Source organism: Brachyistius frenatus, unplaced genomic scaffold (assembly GCF_029030835.1).
Source record: "Brachyistius frenatus isolate BFR_SWC_R1_liver_20210118 unplaced genomic scaffold, ASM2903083v1 Contig_41, whole genome shotgun sequence".
Classification (NCBI taxonomy): Eukaryota; Metazoa; Chordata; class Actinopteri; family Embiotocidae; genus Brachyistius; species Brachyistius frenatus.
In genome coordinates, this window is record NW_027210640.1 from 2,345,898 (window position 1) to 2,361,606 (window position 15,709).

A 15,709-nucleotide genomic window follows, 5' to 3' on the forward strand; every position below is an offset into this window, starting at 1 on the left:
AAATACCTGTACATCTTGTGAAAAGAAATGTGCAAAGTCTGGATTTACCTTCATCATCGGTGGAAAGGGCGAAGCGGGGCATCGTCTCCAGGCTGTGAGTGCTGCTCATCACCAGAGGGCTGCTGCTCCTCTCAGACTGGGAGGAGCCGGAGGAGGCCCGGGGGCGAAGGCTACGTACAGTCAAAGACCAGTTGGATGAGTAAATCAGCTCATGCAAAAGTTCAAAGGATCAACATACAAACACTGAACTGTTTATTCCTGCTCTGTTTTGGCAGCTTTTCACACAAAAAAAGTGCCAAACAGAAAAAAGACATTAGATGAACTATACAAATTTAAGAGAAATAAAAGGAGCCCATGACATACAGTATCATATATTGTACACTTGGGTCTACCTGGCCATGCGTCCAGACTGCCTGTGCTCCACACTGCCATCTGCTGGACTCGGGGAGGGGCCGAGTCCTCCCGTGTCCCCGCGGTCCTCCTTTTCCTCACTGTGGCTGCGGTCCGAGGAGAAGCTTAGGTTGGAGGGCGTCGCAAGATGTTCTGTGCTGCTGTAAACCTTCAATGACAAACGGGAACAAGGTGAGTCATGTTTCCTTTGAATATGAAGGATGTAATACTTAACTAAATATTATTTAGAAATAATGATGCACGCCTTTTGTACCCATTTTTTAAAAGGACTGACCACTTTTAAAAACATCCAAATATGTCGTCTTTCAACAGACCGAAGCAGTCTTTACCTTGCTGAAGCGATGTGACCAGGAAGAAAACTGTCTGATCTCCAAGGAAGACTCTTCATCATTGGTTTCCTCATCCTCGTCAGACGCTAAATGATGGTAGCGTTCAGAACGAGCTGATTACAGAAAAGGAAAAAAAATATATCAAGAAATCAAGATGCATTCAAACTCAGAAGTCGAATCCCAAACAGAAATCATCACTCAACACAGTATTATCTGGAAAAACCCATCGTTTTCACAAAATATGGAGAATTTTAGCACAAAACTGTAATCTATTTGACAGATGTTGATTTATTTGGACATCGATATTCAATCAGCAGAAGGTCTTCTGAATAATAAGTGAGATCCTGTCATAAACCGAACCAACAAATGCTGTTCACTGCTCTCAGACTGGTTAATATTTTGATCTAAATAATTTGTGAGTCCTGCAGTCAAGATGTAACACAATAAAAAAGGAAACGGAAACATACTGTCAAAGTAGCTGGTGTCGTCTTCCGCCTCCAGCTGAGGGATGAACTCGGCTTTCAGTCGGAGGAGTCCGTTCCAGTCCAAACCCAGGAAGAAGGGGTGCTGCTTCACCTCTGAGGCTCCGCCTACAACCACACAGTATTCACAGTTTTCATTAAGTTCAGTGGCAAGCAATTATTAAGATATCCTCTTCGTGGCTCCACCGTATTCCCACACATTTCTTTACTCCTATATTTTAATATTATATACTTTTTTTTTTTTTTTTAAATTCAGCCTTTGTATATGCTATTTAGTAAAGTTTGATTTCCCTCTTGAAACAAAAATCTTGTATTGGATTTTATAACTTCAAGGAAATACAGTTCTTTGGTATCAATCACCACTTAATTGCTCAGCAGTACCTGTTCCCAGCCGGTCTAACGGGGTTTGCCTCAGCAGACGGGTGATCACGTCCTGGGCATCAGCAGGTAAGGCATCGTCTCCCTCGGGCCAAATGATTTCATCTGACAATCAAAAAAACACAAGCCAATCAGAGGAGGTACATATAAAATAACTTAAAAATCTCTGTTATACAAAGACATTAAAGATCGAGCAGCAGTTTGTTTTGACTGACTTGTCAAAGATGTCGCTCTCTATCATACTTGTATTTTGTAGGTTTGTTAATAATGAGCACCGAAGAGTTAATTCTCACACCTACTGACTGACTAGATATTTGAAAAACAGGTGCACATATTTCCTCTCATGGTCATCCTCTCATTTCAACACCCACCGCTGACAACTTGTCCGAAAAGCTCTTCCGGAGTGTCGCCAAAAAACGGGACGCAGCCGACCAGGAATTCATAGAGGATGATCCCCATCGCCCACCAGTCCACTGGCTTCCCATAGCCCTGTCTGAGGATCACCTCGGGGGCGATGTACTCTGGAGTGCCACACACCTGCACAAGCCAACCAACAAAGATCAGTTTGGACAAAGTCAAGCAGCTGTCTCGATCATACTGCTGTCTCAAACGGATGTTTTTCCTCACCTGTTTGTCAATAAACTCTCTTGTGTCTTTCTCCATGTGACCCTCGTACAGGTTGGTGGTCATGTTCATCAGGCCAATTTTAGACAGACCAAAGTCTGTCAGCTTGATGTGTCCCATGGATGTAATCAACAAACTGTTGGGTGGAAAAACCCAAAAAAGAAAATCATCAGCAAAAGCAAAGCATTTTATTTTTTTATACTTTCATCCAATTCGAGCCGAACTGAAATATAACAGGGGAAGAAGGAGTGAATATTTGTTCAGTAACTTACTAATGTTAAATTTAATGAATCCTAATAAAAGCAGGAGTACTCGGCCAGAGCTGGATCTTAATATTTATACAGTATTTCCGAAGATAGAAGCCAGAATTTACAAACTGAACTGCTGGTCTCACACAAAAACGTTGCGCAATAGTAAAGTGGAATCTGGTTAATGTTCTCACTTGTCAGGTTTGAGATCCCGATGCACGATGCCATAGTTGTGAAGGTACTCCAGAGCCAGAACCGTCTCAGCAAAGTACATCCTTGTCATTTCTACAGGCAGCGGGCCCATGTTCTTGAGCAAGTTGGCACAATCTCCACCTAAACAAAACAGAAAACCTTAAAACCTATTTGCCTTGAAACGGAATGTCCAACAACACAACCTATGTATGTATTACTGGACAATGCAAATTTGAACCATGGACTTATCAGTATAATCTGCTAGTAAAATAAACAATCAAGGAACTATAACCTAACAACTACAATTTGTACCACATTTGAATAAATTCCTTCAAGGCATTACGGAGAATTCAAGTTCATAACACGGGATGGTCTTGAGTTCACATCTATGTAAACATTTGTGGTAAATTTGAAAGAATTCCCACAAAGCATTCTTAAGATAACATTTTCACGAGCACAGGATGGATTGACAACCTGAAAAACATAATGCCTCCACATATGGCTGTATAAAATGCGCCATTCGTAGCAGCCTCTCTCCACCTTACCTTCTACATACTCCATGACCATGCAGAGGTGACGTCGCGTCTCAAAAGAGCAGAACATGGAAACAACAAAGGGGTTCTCGGCAAAGGTCAGGATGTCCCGCTCCACGAACGCCTGCTGGATCTGGTTCCTCAGCACCAGGTTCTGGCGATTTATCTTTTTCATGGCAAACCGTTGGCGGGTCTCTTTGTGTCGGACCAGATACACCGCCCTGTCAAAAACCACACAACCCACATTAGACCTATCATCATTACACCTAACAATAACAAGTCTTAAAAATCGTTTAAGGATATTTACATAGAAAACATGGGCAAAGACAGAGTTAAACATTAAAAAAACACTTCTAAGATTAAAAAAATAAATTAAAAAAATCAAACAGTGGAGCTTTCATCTTACCCGTAAGCGCCGTTACTGATGAGTTTGATGGTGTCAAAATCGCTCTCAAAAGGTTTCCTTCGAGTTGGAGTCAGCGTCTGTGGCGCCTTATTCTGTACAGATGAAGCAGAAACACGATGCTTTATGGATAAGTAAAAAATTAAATGGGGAAGCAATAAAACCAGGATTAGTGGTAGAATTATAAATAATATTCCTACACATTTTCTTCCACTGTATATTAAGAGCCAACTTGTGGTCCAAATACTGTATATAGAGTCTTCACATCTAAATCAATTCAAGATTTTGAGCTCTATAAGCAAACAGCCTTGAATTAAACATCATATGCTATAATTCTAACATGTTCTGCTTAATCTGCATGAAGAGATTTCACTTAAACATATCTGCTCTCCCTGTAACCCACTTAACGAAAAGAAGACTCCGATTTGAAATATTTATTAATTAATAATAGCTAATTATAATTAATAATTAATAAAATGGCTCACTGCGTTACTGGAAACCACTAAACAACAACAGCCTTGATCCTCTGCGGACACATTTACTACACTCGCGCTCAAACGCGGCTCAAAAACAATCGGAAACAAGAGATGCATGAAGAAAGTGCGTTAGTCAGCAATAACTACACTGTGAGTTTACCTCCACATGGACATCTGATTCCACTGACACCGAAGGGCTGGCATCAAACTGATCGAGCTGCACCATGTCTAGAAAAAACAGAGGGAGAAAATGGTTTTCTTCAGCTCCCTCTATTATTCCTTCGTCCTCAAGCTCCGGTGTTTGGAAACTCGTCATGTGTTGAATGTTAAGCTACACTAACCTGGTGCCTTAAGCTAAATATGTTGCAGTAAAACTTTTTATAAAAATTCTACAAGTTCCTGAACTGTTTTACTGGATTACATGTTACACTGTAGGGTGCCTTTGTCCAGTCTGAATTGATACAAATGTGTTGCTGTATGGTGCTTATTGTAGGATTTAATCCAAATGAAGTGACACCAAGTAACATATGAAGAGAGTGGCAGTTACAAAAGACGTCTCCAGCTGCTTTAAAAACACATCTCTGTAACGGTCCCCGTGTCCCTGGTTGTGTTTGAATTGAGGTGTTTAACGAAAAAAAAAAAACACACAGAGGGCTCATTCATATGCAAATGTCTGTGACAGGGCACCAAAAAGAATCTCACCACATCCTCCATTCCATATAGGGAACATGTGGTAGAAGTATGAAGTCTCTACTATGTATTGTTGTTGAGTTATCAAATTCACGAGAAACATTTGTTTGACCCTAATCAAGCTTATCAACTCAATAATTAGAAACTTTGGACACCTTGGTCTGCATGCCGCACACTTCATATTAATTTGAACTTTTTACCTTAAAGTGTTACAGAGTTACAGAAATGTCTGTGAAATCATTGAAATGCTAATTCATGCCGAAACCTAATCAGATCATCGACTTCTCTCCCATTTGGGAGTACCTGTGCTGTAAGATAATCTACAGAGTCACAGGGTAAGAGAAGGCATGCTGACATAATGTCCCACGTATCCTGAGGACTGGGACTCTCTCCACTCGGGAGTGCAAAGCTTCGATTCCTCTTACCTTCTAATGGGCCCCGTGTCAGACCCAGCTGGCTGATGATGTACCGCGGGATGTCCGTCTTGATTCCCTGGCCGACTTTGGCGTGACCCTCTGCTGCTTCCAGTAAGTGATAGAACTCCTCCGGGTCAAACTCCTGTCAACAGCATTCAGGTGTAATTACTGTGGATTGTCTGAAGCTAATATCCTGCCAGACTGGACTCAAAAGCAGGAAACAGCAAAGGTAAGTGTTTAATCTGTCAGTGGTCCAACTCAGGGGGGGGTCATCAGCTTCTGAGCAGTCTATTTGCTTTTGATTTACTACTTTAGATATGCCCAAAGCCATCACAATCATTACATTTTAGTTGATGATGAATTCTAATCCAAAAAAAATGATGATTCATAATTTGATTGCGTTTGTCTGATCATTTTATTCTACTCTTATAGTATAAGCGTAATCGTAGTTCAATAATACACCTTATGAGCCAGAGGAGACATTTATTGGTGGTGGTGTTTGGCTTTGCAGCTAAATCCACTGTGATCATGTCAACAGATGCTTATCAAAACACAGTCGGTCTACTCGTAGAAGTTAAGTACGTCAAGATAAACAATTGGTGGCGCTGATTCTCCACTCAAGTGCCCCTAAAACATAACAGAAGGAGGCATAATGAGATGATGTCATTAAACAAGCGCCATTCAAACCTCCAACGGTGAAAAGCGATGTGGACTAATGATGGAAAGCTGACATTTCTGTTTGTTTCATCCAGTTGTTTTTAATACAGATGAATGAAACTGATGCAAACACTTATGAAAATGTATTGTGGTCAGCTCAAATAATTACAATTAGAGGATTATAAACAAATTGTGACAGGCCTAGTTATCCCTGGATGACCAACAATGATCCTAATTGAATCTGTTCAGAGTTCTTCCTTCAAAAATCATGAGGTTTATGTTCTGGTGACACACCTCCACTTTCTAAGTGGGAATAAAGGTCAGACTGTCATTTAAAGTGAACCAATTCCTACCAGTTTTCACTCAAAGTAATCTCGTTTTTAATCAGGGAGAGATTTTCTCCTCCACAGCTTACCAGACATTCGAGGAGGCGAGCCGGCCGAGAGATTACGATGAGGATCTTCCTCACCAGCTGGGTGATGAGAGTTACCTCCTCGCTTTCAGAGCGCTCGTAGGCCTGGAAAACAGTGGGGGAGCAGGGGAAAGATGGTGTCAAGTTTATTTATGCAGCACTTTTAACCAACTGGCTCAACACAAAACACATGAAAATAATATATTAAAAATGAAAAAACAAACAATTAATGTTGAAATGGGCAATATTAAAAAGATAATGATAAAAGAACAAATATGCAGCAATATAAATTTGCTAAACCTGTTTCTGCAGAATGTGCTGTGCTGAGGGAGTGTATTCAAAGTAAAATTAATAAAAGGCAAACTCATGGCAAAAAAAATTTGTTTTAATCTAAAACAAATAAAAGTAAAGAAGGAGCAAATGGGAAAACCATGATTTCCATGTTGCCAGATTTTGAAACATGATGGGTGATGGGAAATTATGGGTTATACTGAATGTATCATGGATAAAGGTTTTTCTCTGCCCGATTTCTACAAAAAAATTAAACTTTTCATTCAATTTGACAAAAAGAGGACCCTAAAGGATCATCGGGGCTGAGCTGTGCCCGTGGAACATAACTGATCAAAAGGACGGACACAGTTTGTCGCCCCTAGCAGCACTTCTCCCTTCCCTGAAAAAGACTGCTTTGTACTGAAACAGGAAATCTAAATATATATATATATATATATGACAGTGTGTTCTGAGCAGATGGGTATGGCATTAACAGAAATATGAAAACAGACGCTGGTGGACAGAATTGCATCAGAGATGACATCACGTTAAACCATGAGGAATTATTAAAATAATCACTGGGTGGGTGGGTGGAGTCTTTAATGAGTCATCCACGACGTCTTTTCGAGACAACTGGAGTGACATTGTGTGCTGGTGAAACAGTGGCTGCACAGTAGAGCAGGCATCTGTGTCCAAGTCAGATAAAAGTGTTCAGCCTGCAATATGACAAGCTCACGACTACTGTCATCCATCCATTAAATATAAGGCTGCAGGTAGCAGGTGGTTAGCTTAGCATAGGGTAACATAAAGACAGGGGAGACGGGTGGAGAAAACTTTGTTACACTCCTTTAGTTTTCCCCTCAGTTACCAATGGTGGAGATACACGAGTTTAAGTGGGTTACAGTCTCCCTCTCTGCTCAACCCACAACAGAAATCCAATGTGAATGTCACAATGTGGAAGCTTGAGAAAGACAGTTTTGTTACTGGAAAAGTCACACGGCGCTACGTCCTACGGTGGAAAACACAGAATCCTCACATGCTCGCTCGATGTTACGTCAGTCGGGGGGAATCTGGGGAAACACCATTTCTGTGGTGCAATTCCCGCAAACATTTTTCTTTTTACTTTCTCTAGGTAGCACTATTGAATGTGTTTACTGTTCGAAAGTTGCCAGAGCAGCTATCAGTAGAGCTGCTATGTTCCACATAACAGGCACATAGACAATGACTAGAGGCAGACAAATAGCAAAAGGCCCTGTTCAGAGTTCAAATGTTGTTTCTCATAAAGCTTCTTTAGTTACAAAATTCTGGAGGCAATGCACAAATATATTTTTTGTTACTTTTAGTTTGCAAAAGAATAAAATCTATTAGTTTCTGCACACCACAGGATGTTTCCCAAGAAAAAGTATCAGGCAGTGAGAGTAAAAACAATGTTACAACAGCAGCAACCTGTATCTCTACATATATTACATCACAAATAAAGAGCCATAGACAATGCAAACGTGTGAAAGTGACACGTTATCCTTGAAACTGTTGCACTTTTTAACAAGTGTGCTGAACAGCATTTGCTCCACTGTATGGGAACAGACTAATCAGTTCAGCTGGAGGCACAGTGAGTTGGCCATGCCTGCTGCCTGACAGCAGGCAGAGAAACAGAGGAAGAGGTTGCTATAGAAAGATAGATGTTTGATCACAACACACATAAAACCTGTGACAAAAAAGTGCCTCTCGCCATCACTGAGAATTTCCACCACCAGATCTATTGTGTGTGCCTTTGGCTATCGGACGGTTATTGAGTGACATGCCGGATTGCACATTTCCCCCCTGCTCGATCAATGGCCTTTCGTAACATGAGTCGCACGAGTAGATGTGACGAGTCAACGAGTTTAGTAAAACTGCAGTATAAAATAAAGGAGGTTCATTTATATCAAGTAAATATTTGTGTAGGACCAAAAATCAAGTGGCTGTTTTCCCACCTCGTGAAGCAGTTTTTCGAGCTTCTCTTGCAGCTCAGCAAAGTAGCGGGTGGTAACCAGGCCGGTCTGGGACTTGTCCAGACAGTCTCTGACCAGCTCGACCAACTGGTGCTGGATGAAGCCCAGCACCCCGTCGGCTAGCGGGAGGGAGCTGTCTGGAGAGCAGTGGGTGACAATCTCCAACAAGCGCTCCTCCATCTGGGCTGTGGCCTGCAGAGAGGACAAGCACACAAGCATGCAGTTAAAACATTCAAAGGAAGCAGTAGATTTTTACTCTGCGTGGCACTAAATGTCCTTAATGTTCCTGTGGGTGGATCCATATATTCGTTGATCACTACCAGTGACTCAACAATCGTTTTGTCACCTGTAGAGACTTGTGGCATTAAAAGCTCAGGCCCAGCTTCTGTCCAGTTCTCTATCTTGGAACCAAATGTTTTTGTCTTTGAGGTGGATTAACAACCAATATTGGTTTTTATTAAGTCCCAGCAAACTGCGCAGCACAGTGCTGAGCACGTTTGTGCTTCTAATATGTCTTCAGCACAAATACTAATATACAGATATCGAGTACGTACCTTTGGAAAACGTTCTCTGTAAACATGGTTCATCATGACTATCTCGTTATCGAAGGAGACACTTGATCGCCCAGGGCTACAACAGAAATAAAATAACAAATTAGTAGATTTTAATTGATCAACACTGTGACATTTATCAATAAACAATCCTGTGCATCTCTCCTCTGAGCCACTGAGCTAAGCTAAGGATAGGGTGTGAAAAAGGTTGTGTCACCAAGGCCATCAAAGTTATCGAGAAATGACCAGCAGTGAATTCAGTTCAGCCCAACCAAACATACACGCGACAACTCTGAACTCCTTGTGTGGGTGGGACTGAAAGCAAATTTTTGAGCTCAACATTTTCTACTATTTTTTTTTAAATTTTAGCCCCCTGAAAAACAATAATGTGAGCCAGCATTCGATTTCTGTTGCTCTTCAGCTGCTAAAGCTGCAATCAGAGTGGATTTTACTGTCAGGTTTTCATGTTTCTGTACCGACAGCCAAGGTTTCTTCTGGCCAAACTGTGTGAATCATCCAAATCAATCAATTAGTCATTTACTGCAACACCACTTGAGTATTGAGGACGATGAGACGAGTGTATTTTTACAGGAAAATCGTGCTTGGTGGAGCTTCAAACAGAACAGATGGAGGGAACACCTATCACATGCAAACAGACTCCATAAGCCATTTTTTTTTTTTTTTTTGTCATGAAAGAAACCTTTGTTACACCGGATGGCTGCTGCCCAACACAGACTGCTGCAGCTCACCGTGGCACTCTGCATCAGCACCCCCTCCCCCCAACCCCCACCTCCCCTAAACCAGCCCACCCCTCGACTACAGTTCATCAGATAGATCCCCGAGGCGCTCCGTTAGCTAGCACGCCCACACGCGGCACACCATGGTGCCAGAACACGGAGCACTCAGGCATCGCACAAACAGCACAGAGCAGAGCCAACACACAAAAAGTTGTCGAAACCGCACAGCTCTGCAAGTCAGTTCTCCACCTGCCTGCCCGGTCAACAGGCGTGCGCAATCGATGAGAGGTAGCTGAGGCGCCAAATTCTGCATTCGCTTGTGAATTTCTCGTGGTCATCATGGTGCAGTGGCATCTTGACATCTGACAAGTCTGCAACTACCAAACGAAACCGGGGACCTCATGCACAGTGCAAAACACGAAGTCGCTGTTCGAAGTTGATCCGGAACGTTGTTTTGTGCATCGAAGAGGTAGTTAATCCCTTGAGGAGGATTACTGCATTTAATATGCATTAAATATTAATTGAGTTGACTTAACGATGAGCCAAGAAGCAACACAAAACAGATGTTTACACGGGGCTCAGTCCGGATTGTAAAACAGGTGAATGTTACTATGTATCTGGGTCCAGGACGTAGTAATAGACATTTAAAGGTTTTACAAAATGTGAAGTACGGTGTCATATTTGTTTCATCATTGATAAGGCCAGGTAAACATAAGCGAGTTGTGTATTTTTTTTTAAAAACTTGAAATAAAAAGACTGTCAAAGGACACAGACTGTGAGCAGATGTCGAAATCCTTTTAATCGGTGTCAGTAAAGCCTTGAAAGTGAGGTGACGCGATTACGATAGCTCAGCTTTCCACTCAATAAGCTGCCATCTATGCTTTCCTACATTTTTACTCACTATAAAAATAAACGGCAGCATCAAGAAACATGGATCGCAAAGACTTAAGACCAACCTTTTAGGAGATGTGTATGTTTTGTATAATTTGGAATAACTACTGATATATTCAACAGAAATAAACTTTTTGGGAATTGAATATGCAGCTTTATAGAAGGAAACAATGTATTTGCCAGTAAGACTCATTTAATTGCAGGGTAAAAATCCGGATTGACTACCTGAGGCTCCGAGACCGAGGACGTATGAATGCCGAGGGCCGTCCATCCTCGTCAGTCATGCTGTCTGTGCTGCGGAAGTGTTTGAAGAGGAAGTGTAGCTCATCTTGAGTCGGCTGGTAGGGGAGCTGGTGAAGACGCTCCTGGGAGGATGAGGAGGACTACAGACACAACGATGGATCCATTAGAGGAGAAAATTATTTCTACAGTCAGCAGCTTTTAAATCTTGACATTCTTTTGATGGCTATTTAACCACACCTACCATCTCCTCCGCCAACCCGATGTGGTTGTTCAGATAACACTGAATGATAAGTGTTATTGTTCAGGTAAATTCTGAAGGACATGAAATAAAAACACCACACGCCAATGTTTATACGAGGCCTTTATATCTTGTGTAGTGAATTAATTACGTTGCTGCTAGCTGCTTTTAAATTTGTTCAAGATTGGAAGTATGTTAAAGGAGCAGTGTGAGGGATTTAGTGGCATCTAGTGGTGAGGTTGCAGATTGCAACTAACTGAACCTGCCTCGCTTCACCTTCCCCTTTCAAGCATGCAGGAGAATCTATGGTAAAGGCACTGTTTACACCCAGTGTTTGGTTTGTCCCTTCTGGGTTACTGTACTTCCAATGGATCCTGCCAAATCCTACCAACTGCTCCCTTAAATGACCCAATAAAACTGGTTTGACTCGAAAGGCCTCGCACACAGTAAAAAGCCAAATAAACCAGGTTTTGGATGCAACACATTCCAACATTTCACTGTAACATTACAAAAGACGAACGGCTTCCCAAACTGACCAAGCGATGTTGCCAAGTATACAATTAGAGCGACCTCGCTAAGCCTCACAGATTTACGAGGTGCTATTTGGAGCAATTTGTGTTTGTCAAAGTCAAGATCGCCGCTTCAGTAAAGCCGGCCGTTTCCTTTTTTCCAAGAGGACGTTGCTACTTGTCATTGCTGCCCTTTAAGTGGCATCACTCTTTTATAGAGGGATAGGTCAGTCAGGCTCAAAACCACAGACGTGTTCAGATGAGTTAGGCAAAGCTGAGGTTGAAACAGGGCAGTTAGAGAACGGCAAAAGCAGTAAGGTTTCCCTTGCAAACTAAAATGTCTCCTGTACTTAGAATTCTCCTTGAATTGGAACCAGCGCCTGTCAAATCAAGAAGCTTTACTCATTGTTCTCATTCGTTTAAAAACATGAATGATTTATTGATGTTTAGTTTTTTCCATTTGGCTGTTGGGAATTTTCCACTCACATATTCATATTTACTTTTTCTAACCAACTGCCAACCAGAAGTCAACACACACCTCAAATGATAACCCACCCATGGAGCCGAAAAATGAGGCGCATAAATTTAGCTAGTGTATGAATAGTAGTTAAAAATGTGAAAAAAATTAACTCCCCCCCCCCCACCGCCAATTTAGGTAGTTGAGTAAACAATAATAAAAGCCCACAGAGGCATCGTTATTTACACAAATAAGCTATTTTCCATGTGTACTGAGGCGCTGAGTAAACTCAAAGTGAACGGTGCGTTGCCGGCAATTCGTTTAATTTTGCGGCCCACGTGTCATGAACGGAAGAGTGCCAGTGGGACAGCATCTGTGAAGTCTCTTTCTAATGCCTCAGTATAAAGAGGGCAGTGAGGGCCACTCAAGAGCCCTATTGTCCCCACTGACCTCTGAGCCTGTGCTCGGGCCTACCCAATAAACTCCCTTATAATAGCTCCACATGGCAGACTTTGACCGTAGACGTAGGGCACTCATTCACCATTATATACTGCTCATTTCAATGCCGTTTCTCCAAACTCACTCTGTAAATACAATTACAGCTTTATTTTCAAGGAAGATATTTTATAGGTAATATTCTTAAAATCTCTATATGGACAAAATTTTGTGGTTCCAATCTGTACTTTTTTTTTTTTTACATTCTGTATATTTTGAACTTTTTCCTCCCGAAATGTGTATATCGCAGTGTGGAAATAATCTTTTCAGACACCGAGGTCTTGGGATATATTCGAGTTACAGAAATGTGGTCTGTTTGTTGAAAAGCTGTCAGAAAATAATGTCATTTTAGGGTATTTACTGTAATAACTAACACAGCGAGTTAGTCTCTCTCTCTCACACACACACACACACACACACACACACACACACACACACACACACACACACACACACACACACACACACACACACACACACACACACACACACACACACACACACACACACACTTCTTTATCTCCTCATTAACGTGCATCCACACAGACTGTGTGTATTACTTCTAACACTGACTGGGAGAATGACTCATTGAAGCAGACGATGAAGGAAAACAATTAGCGGTTTGTCATCTCGGTGTTGGCACTCACTGTCCCTTATTGCATAAACGAATGTGCTATTTGGGCTGAGCGAGGTGTGAGAATTGCCTCGCCGCCATGTATCGACCGGGGAGGACGCTGCCATGTTTCGGGGTGACTTACTGAGACAGTGGAGCTTGGCGGATTGGTTCCATAGCCAGATGAGGGGAGGGATGCCAGGGACCATCGGCGGCCCTCAGCTCTGAGAGAAACAGACATGAATGTTACATAAGACTCCTCAACATCAGCACGAGTTTGCCTTTCATACGTGAAGCCCCTTACATAACAGACGACGGAGGAGTCCTGTGACTACAGGAGCATGAAATGAATGTCACCCCCCTCCCCCCAATCATATAACAGGCTTCCTTTTCTCATCCCTTGATTCACAGAAGGTTTGTATTTCTTTTTTTGCGATAGAAAATCAAGTAGCAGCTTCGGAATAAGATTTGTTTTTCACAAGGAACATTTTGTGACAAACACGTGGAACACAGAGAGGGTGCAAGAATTTAAGAAGAAGCTACCTGTCAGCACGGGCCAAGTGACTGAAATCACAGCAGCAGCAGAGAAAGAGGAAAGCAAAGAGAGAGCTTCAGTGAGTTTTAGGAGTCTTGGGCAAGTGATCCTGTGACCTGTGGCATTCAACTGAGCGATTAATACTGACAATGTTGCCTCCCTTGCCAGTTTTCATTTGTCCGGACACGGTCAGTAGGTAGAAAACCAAATTAATTTGAGGTTATATTTTACATAACAGAAAAGACTCTTCATTTCAAAGCATTGCCAGTGAAAAGACCTTGTTCCTTTAGTGTCTATAGATTCATTTTTGCAACAGCAAAAAGTACAAATTAAAGCATGAGCAACTAAAATGTGGGTTTGAGTGGTTGTAAAAGCTTCTTCTTAAAGCTAACCATCCAGAACAACTCTACATTATTCCAGTTGGTCAGTTCTTGAGGTTGTACAGAAAACTGCAGGACAATCACAGATTTGCAGTCTAAAAATCTTACGTCATTTATCTCTTCAGCCTGTCAAAGGGCTTCACATAGAGGGAATTCCTGCTAGTTAAGAAAACTCGAGGCACGGCTATTTCTCTACGGAACATTTTCTCTATTTACCCTCTCCTGGCAGGAACTGTCAAAAATATACTTAAATTGGAAAACCAGAGCTTTAAGTATCAATGAGCAGGGTCACTGATTATGCCTCATGGCTTTAAGTCTTTATTAATGCAGCACGATGATGATGGATGCCTATCAAAAATCTATGACCCAATAAAAGAAATTCGGAATTAATCTCTTTTGTCAGCACGATAAATGCTAAGAGGAGAAACTTGTGTAAAAAAAAAAAAAAAAGAGGGCTGTTACAGAAATATTGGTGAAAGCAGAGTGAAGATTTAAAACACTAGTTTGCACAACTGGGAGCAATGGATGGATTTTTAGATCACGAGCTACTATGTTTGCCTGGAGAATTAGATCAAAATCCATCAGTATGTCAAGATAAGACACTTCACTTCTGTGTGAACGAAATAATGAAATTAGAATTTAACAGACATTAAAGTATGTTGTCTTATCACACTTGGACTTGTTAAATCTAAATATTTGTGGATTAAAAAATTCACCCATTACCTCTCATCTTGTTAGTAAACCGTGACGTGCTTTAAACTGTTGCCAGGAATCATTTTCTCAGAGCAGAAGTGTGAAGGACGAAGCACCTGAACTGCTCATGAGTTTTTAATGACTGTTCTTGGGTGTCTTTAAGGTGGCGCCTCACTTATAAGCTACACATGCCTGGAGCGAGGCAAGCGTGTTGCCATGGGAACCAGGTTGAAGGATGTGAGAGTGGGCTTTGGGGGTACCCTCTATCTGACTGCACACATGCTGCTGAGGGGGATTTGGCGACGAGCTGGTGGAGAGGGGGGAGGTGTGAACGCTGCCGGCTGAGTCAGCCTCAGTCACCTTGCTGCCGTTTCTACTCAACTTCGTTCCGTCTTGCAGACTGTCTGCTTCTGTTCTAGCGAAACCCTCAGGGTGCGATCAGGTATTACATTTATTTGTTTATTAATTTTGTTTATTTGTATTTCGTTCATTCGGGTTCATATTGTCAAATACAAAAAACCAGGGCAAAACAACAGCTACATACTGCAGACTCAGGTATCAAAACTGACTTTAATTTGAATGTACAGCTCGACTCTTTCGAGGAATCTCGAGAGGATTCTTATTAACTAAACCCTAAAATATTGTATTGCGTCCTGAACATTTTGGCAGGGAGGATATCCTCGCTGCAATTTAGTGATGCTGCTGGTTGGAAGCGGTTTTATTAACCTTTAATGTTTTGTTCTTATACAAAACTGCAAGAAAATTAAAATCCCTGTAAGTAGAAGTCTTCAATTAGAACACCAAATAATTTCCGAGAAGTTTACATATTTAGAAGGAAAACAAAAGCAAACTGAG

General features: G+C 41.6%; 1 protein-coding gene across 6 annotated transcripts in view; it reads right to left on the bottom strand.

Moving 5' to 3' along the window:
- mast3b (microtubule associated serine/threonine kinase 3b) overlaps positions 1-15,709 on the bottom strand; it is a 38,230-nt gene that overhangs the window by 6,459 nt on the left and 16,062 nt on the right. For 4 of the 6 annotated variants that reach the window (XM_069702317.1, XM_069702321.1, XM_069702316.1 and 1 more), the window contains 18 exons: positions 13,790-13,810; positions 13,392-13,470; positions 10,917-11,074; positions 9,067-9,142; positions 8,495-8,704; positions 6,255-6,356; positions 5,192-5,324; positions 4,237-4,304; positions 3,604-3,695; positions 3,210-3,418; positions 2,667-2,805; positions 2,228-2,360; positions 1,972-2,137; positions 1,604-1,705; positions 1,208-1,330; positions 741-853; positions 393-559; positions 49-170 (listed from right to left, as the gene is read on the bottom strand). In XM_069702317.1, the coding sequence (XP_069558418.1) occupies positions 49-170; positions 393-559; positions 741-853; positions 1,208-1,330; positions 1,604-1,705; positions 1,972-2,137; positions 2,228-2,360; positions 2,667-2,805; positions 3,210-3,418; positions 3,604-3,695; positions 4,237-4,304; positions 5,192-5,324; positions 6,255-6,356; positions 8,495-8,704; positions 9,067-9,142; positions 10,917-11,074; positions 13,392-13,470; positions 13,790-13,810 (2,213 nt within the window). The remainder of the gene's footprint in view (positions 1-48; positions 171-392; positions 560-740; positions 854-1,207; positions 1,331-1,603; positions 1,706-1,971; positions 2,138-2,227; positions 2,361-2,666; positions 2,806-3,209; positions 3,419-3,603; positions 3,696-4,236; positions 4,305-5,191; positions 5,325-6,254; positions 6,357-8,494; positions 8,705-9,066; positions 9,143-10,916; positions 11,075-13,391; positions 13,471-13,789; positions 13,811-15,709) is intronic. The other 2 variants (XM_069702318.1, XM_069702320.1) reach the window with 1 other exon arrangement.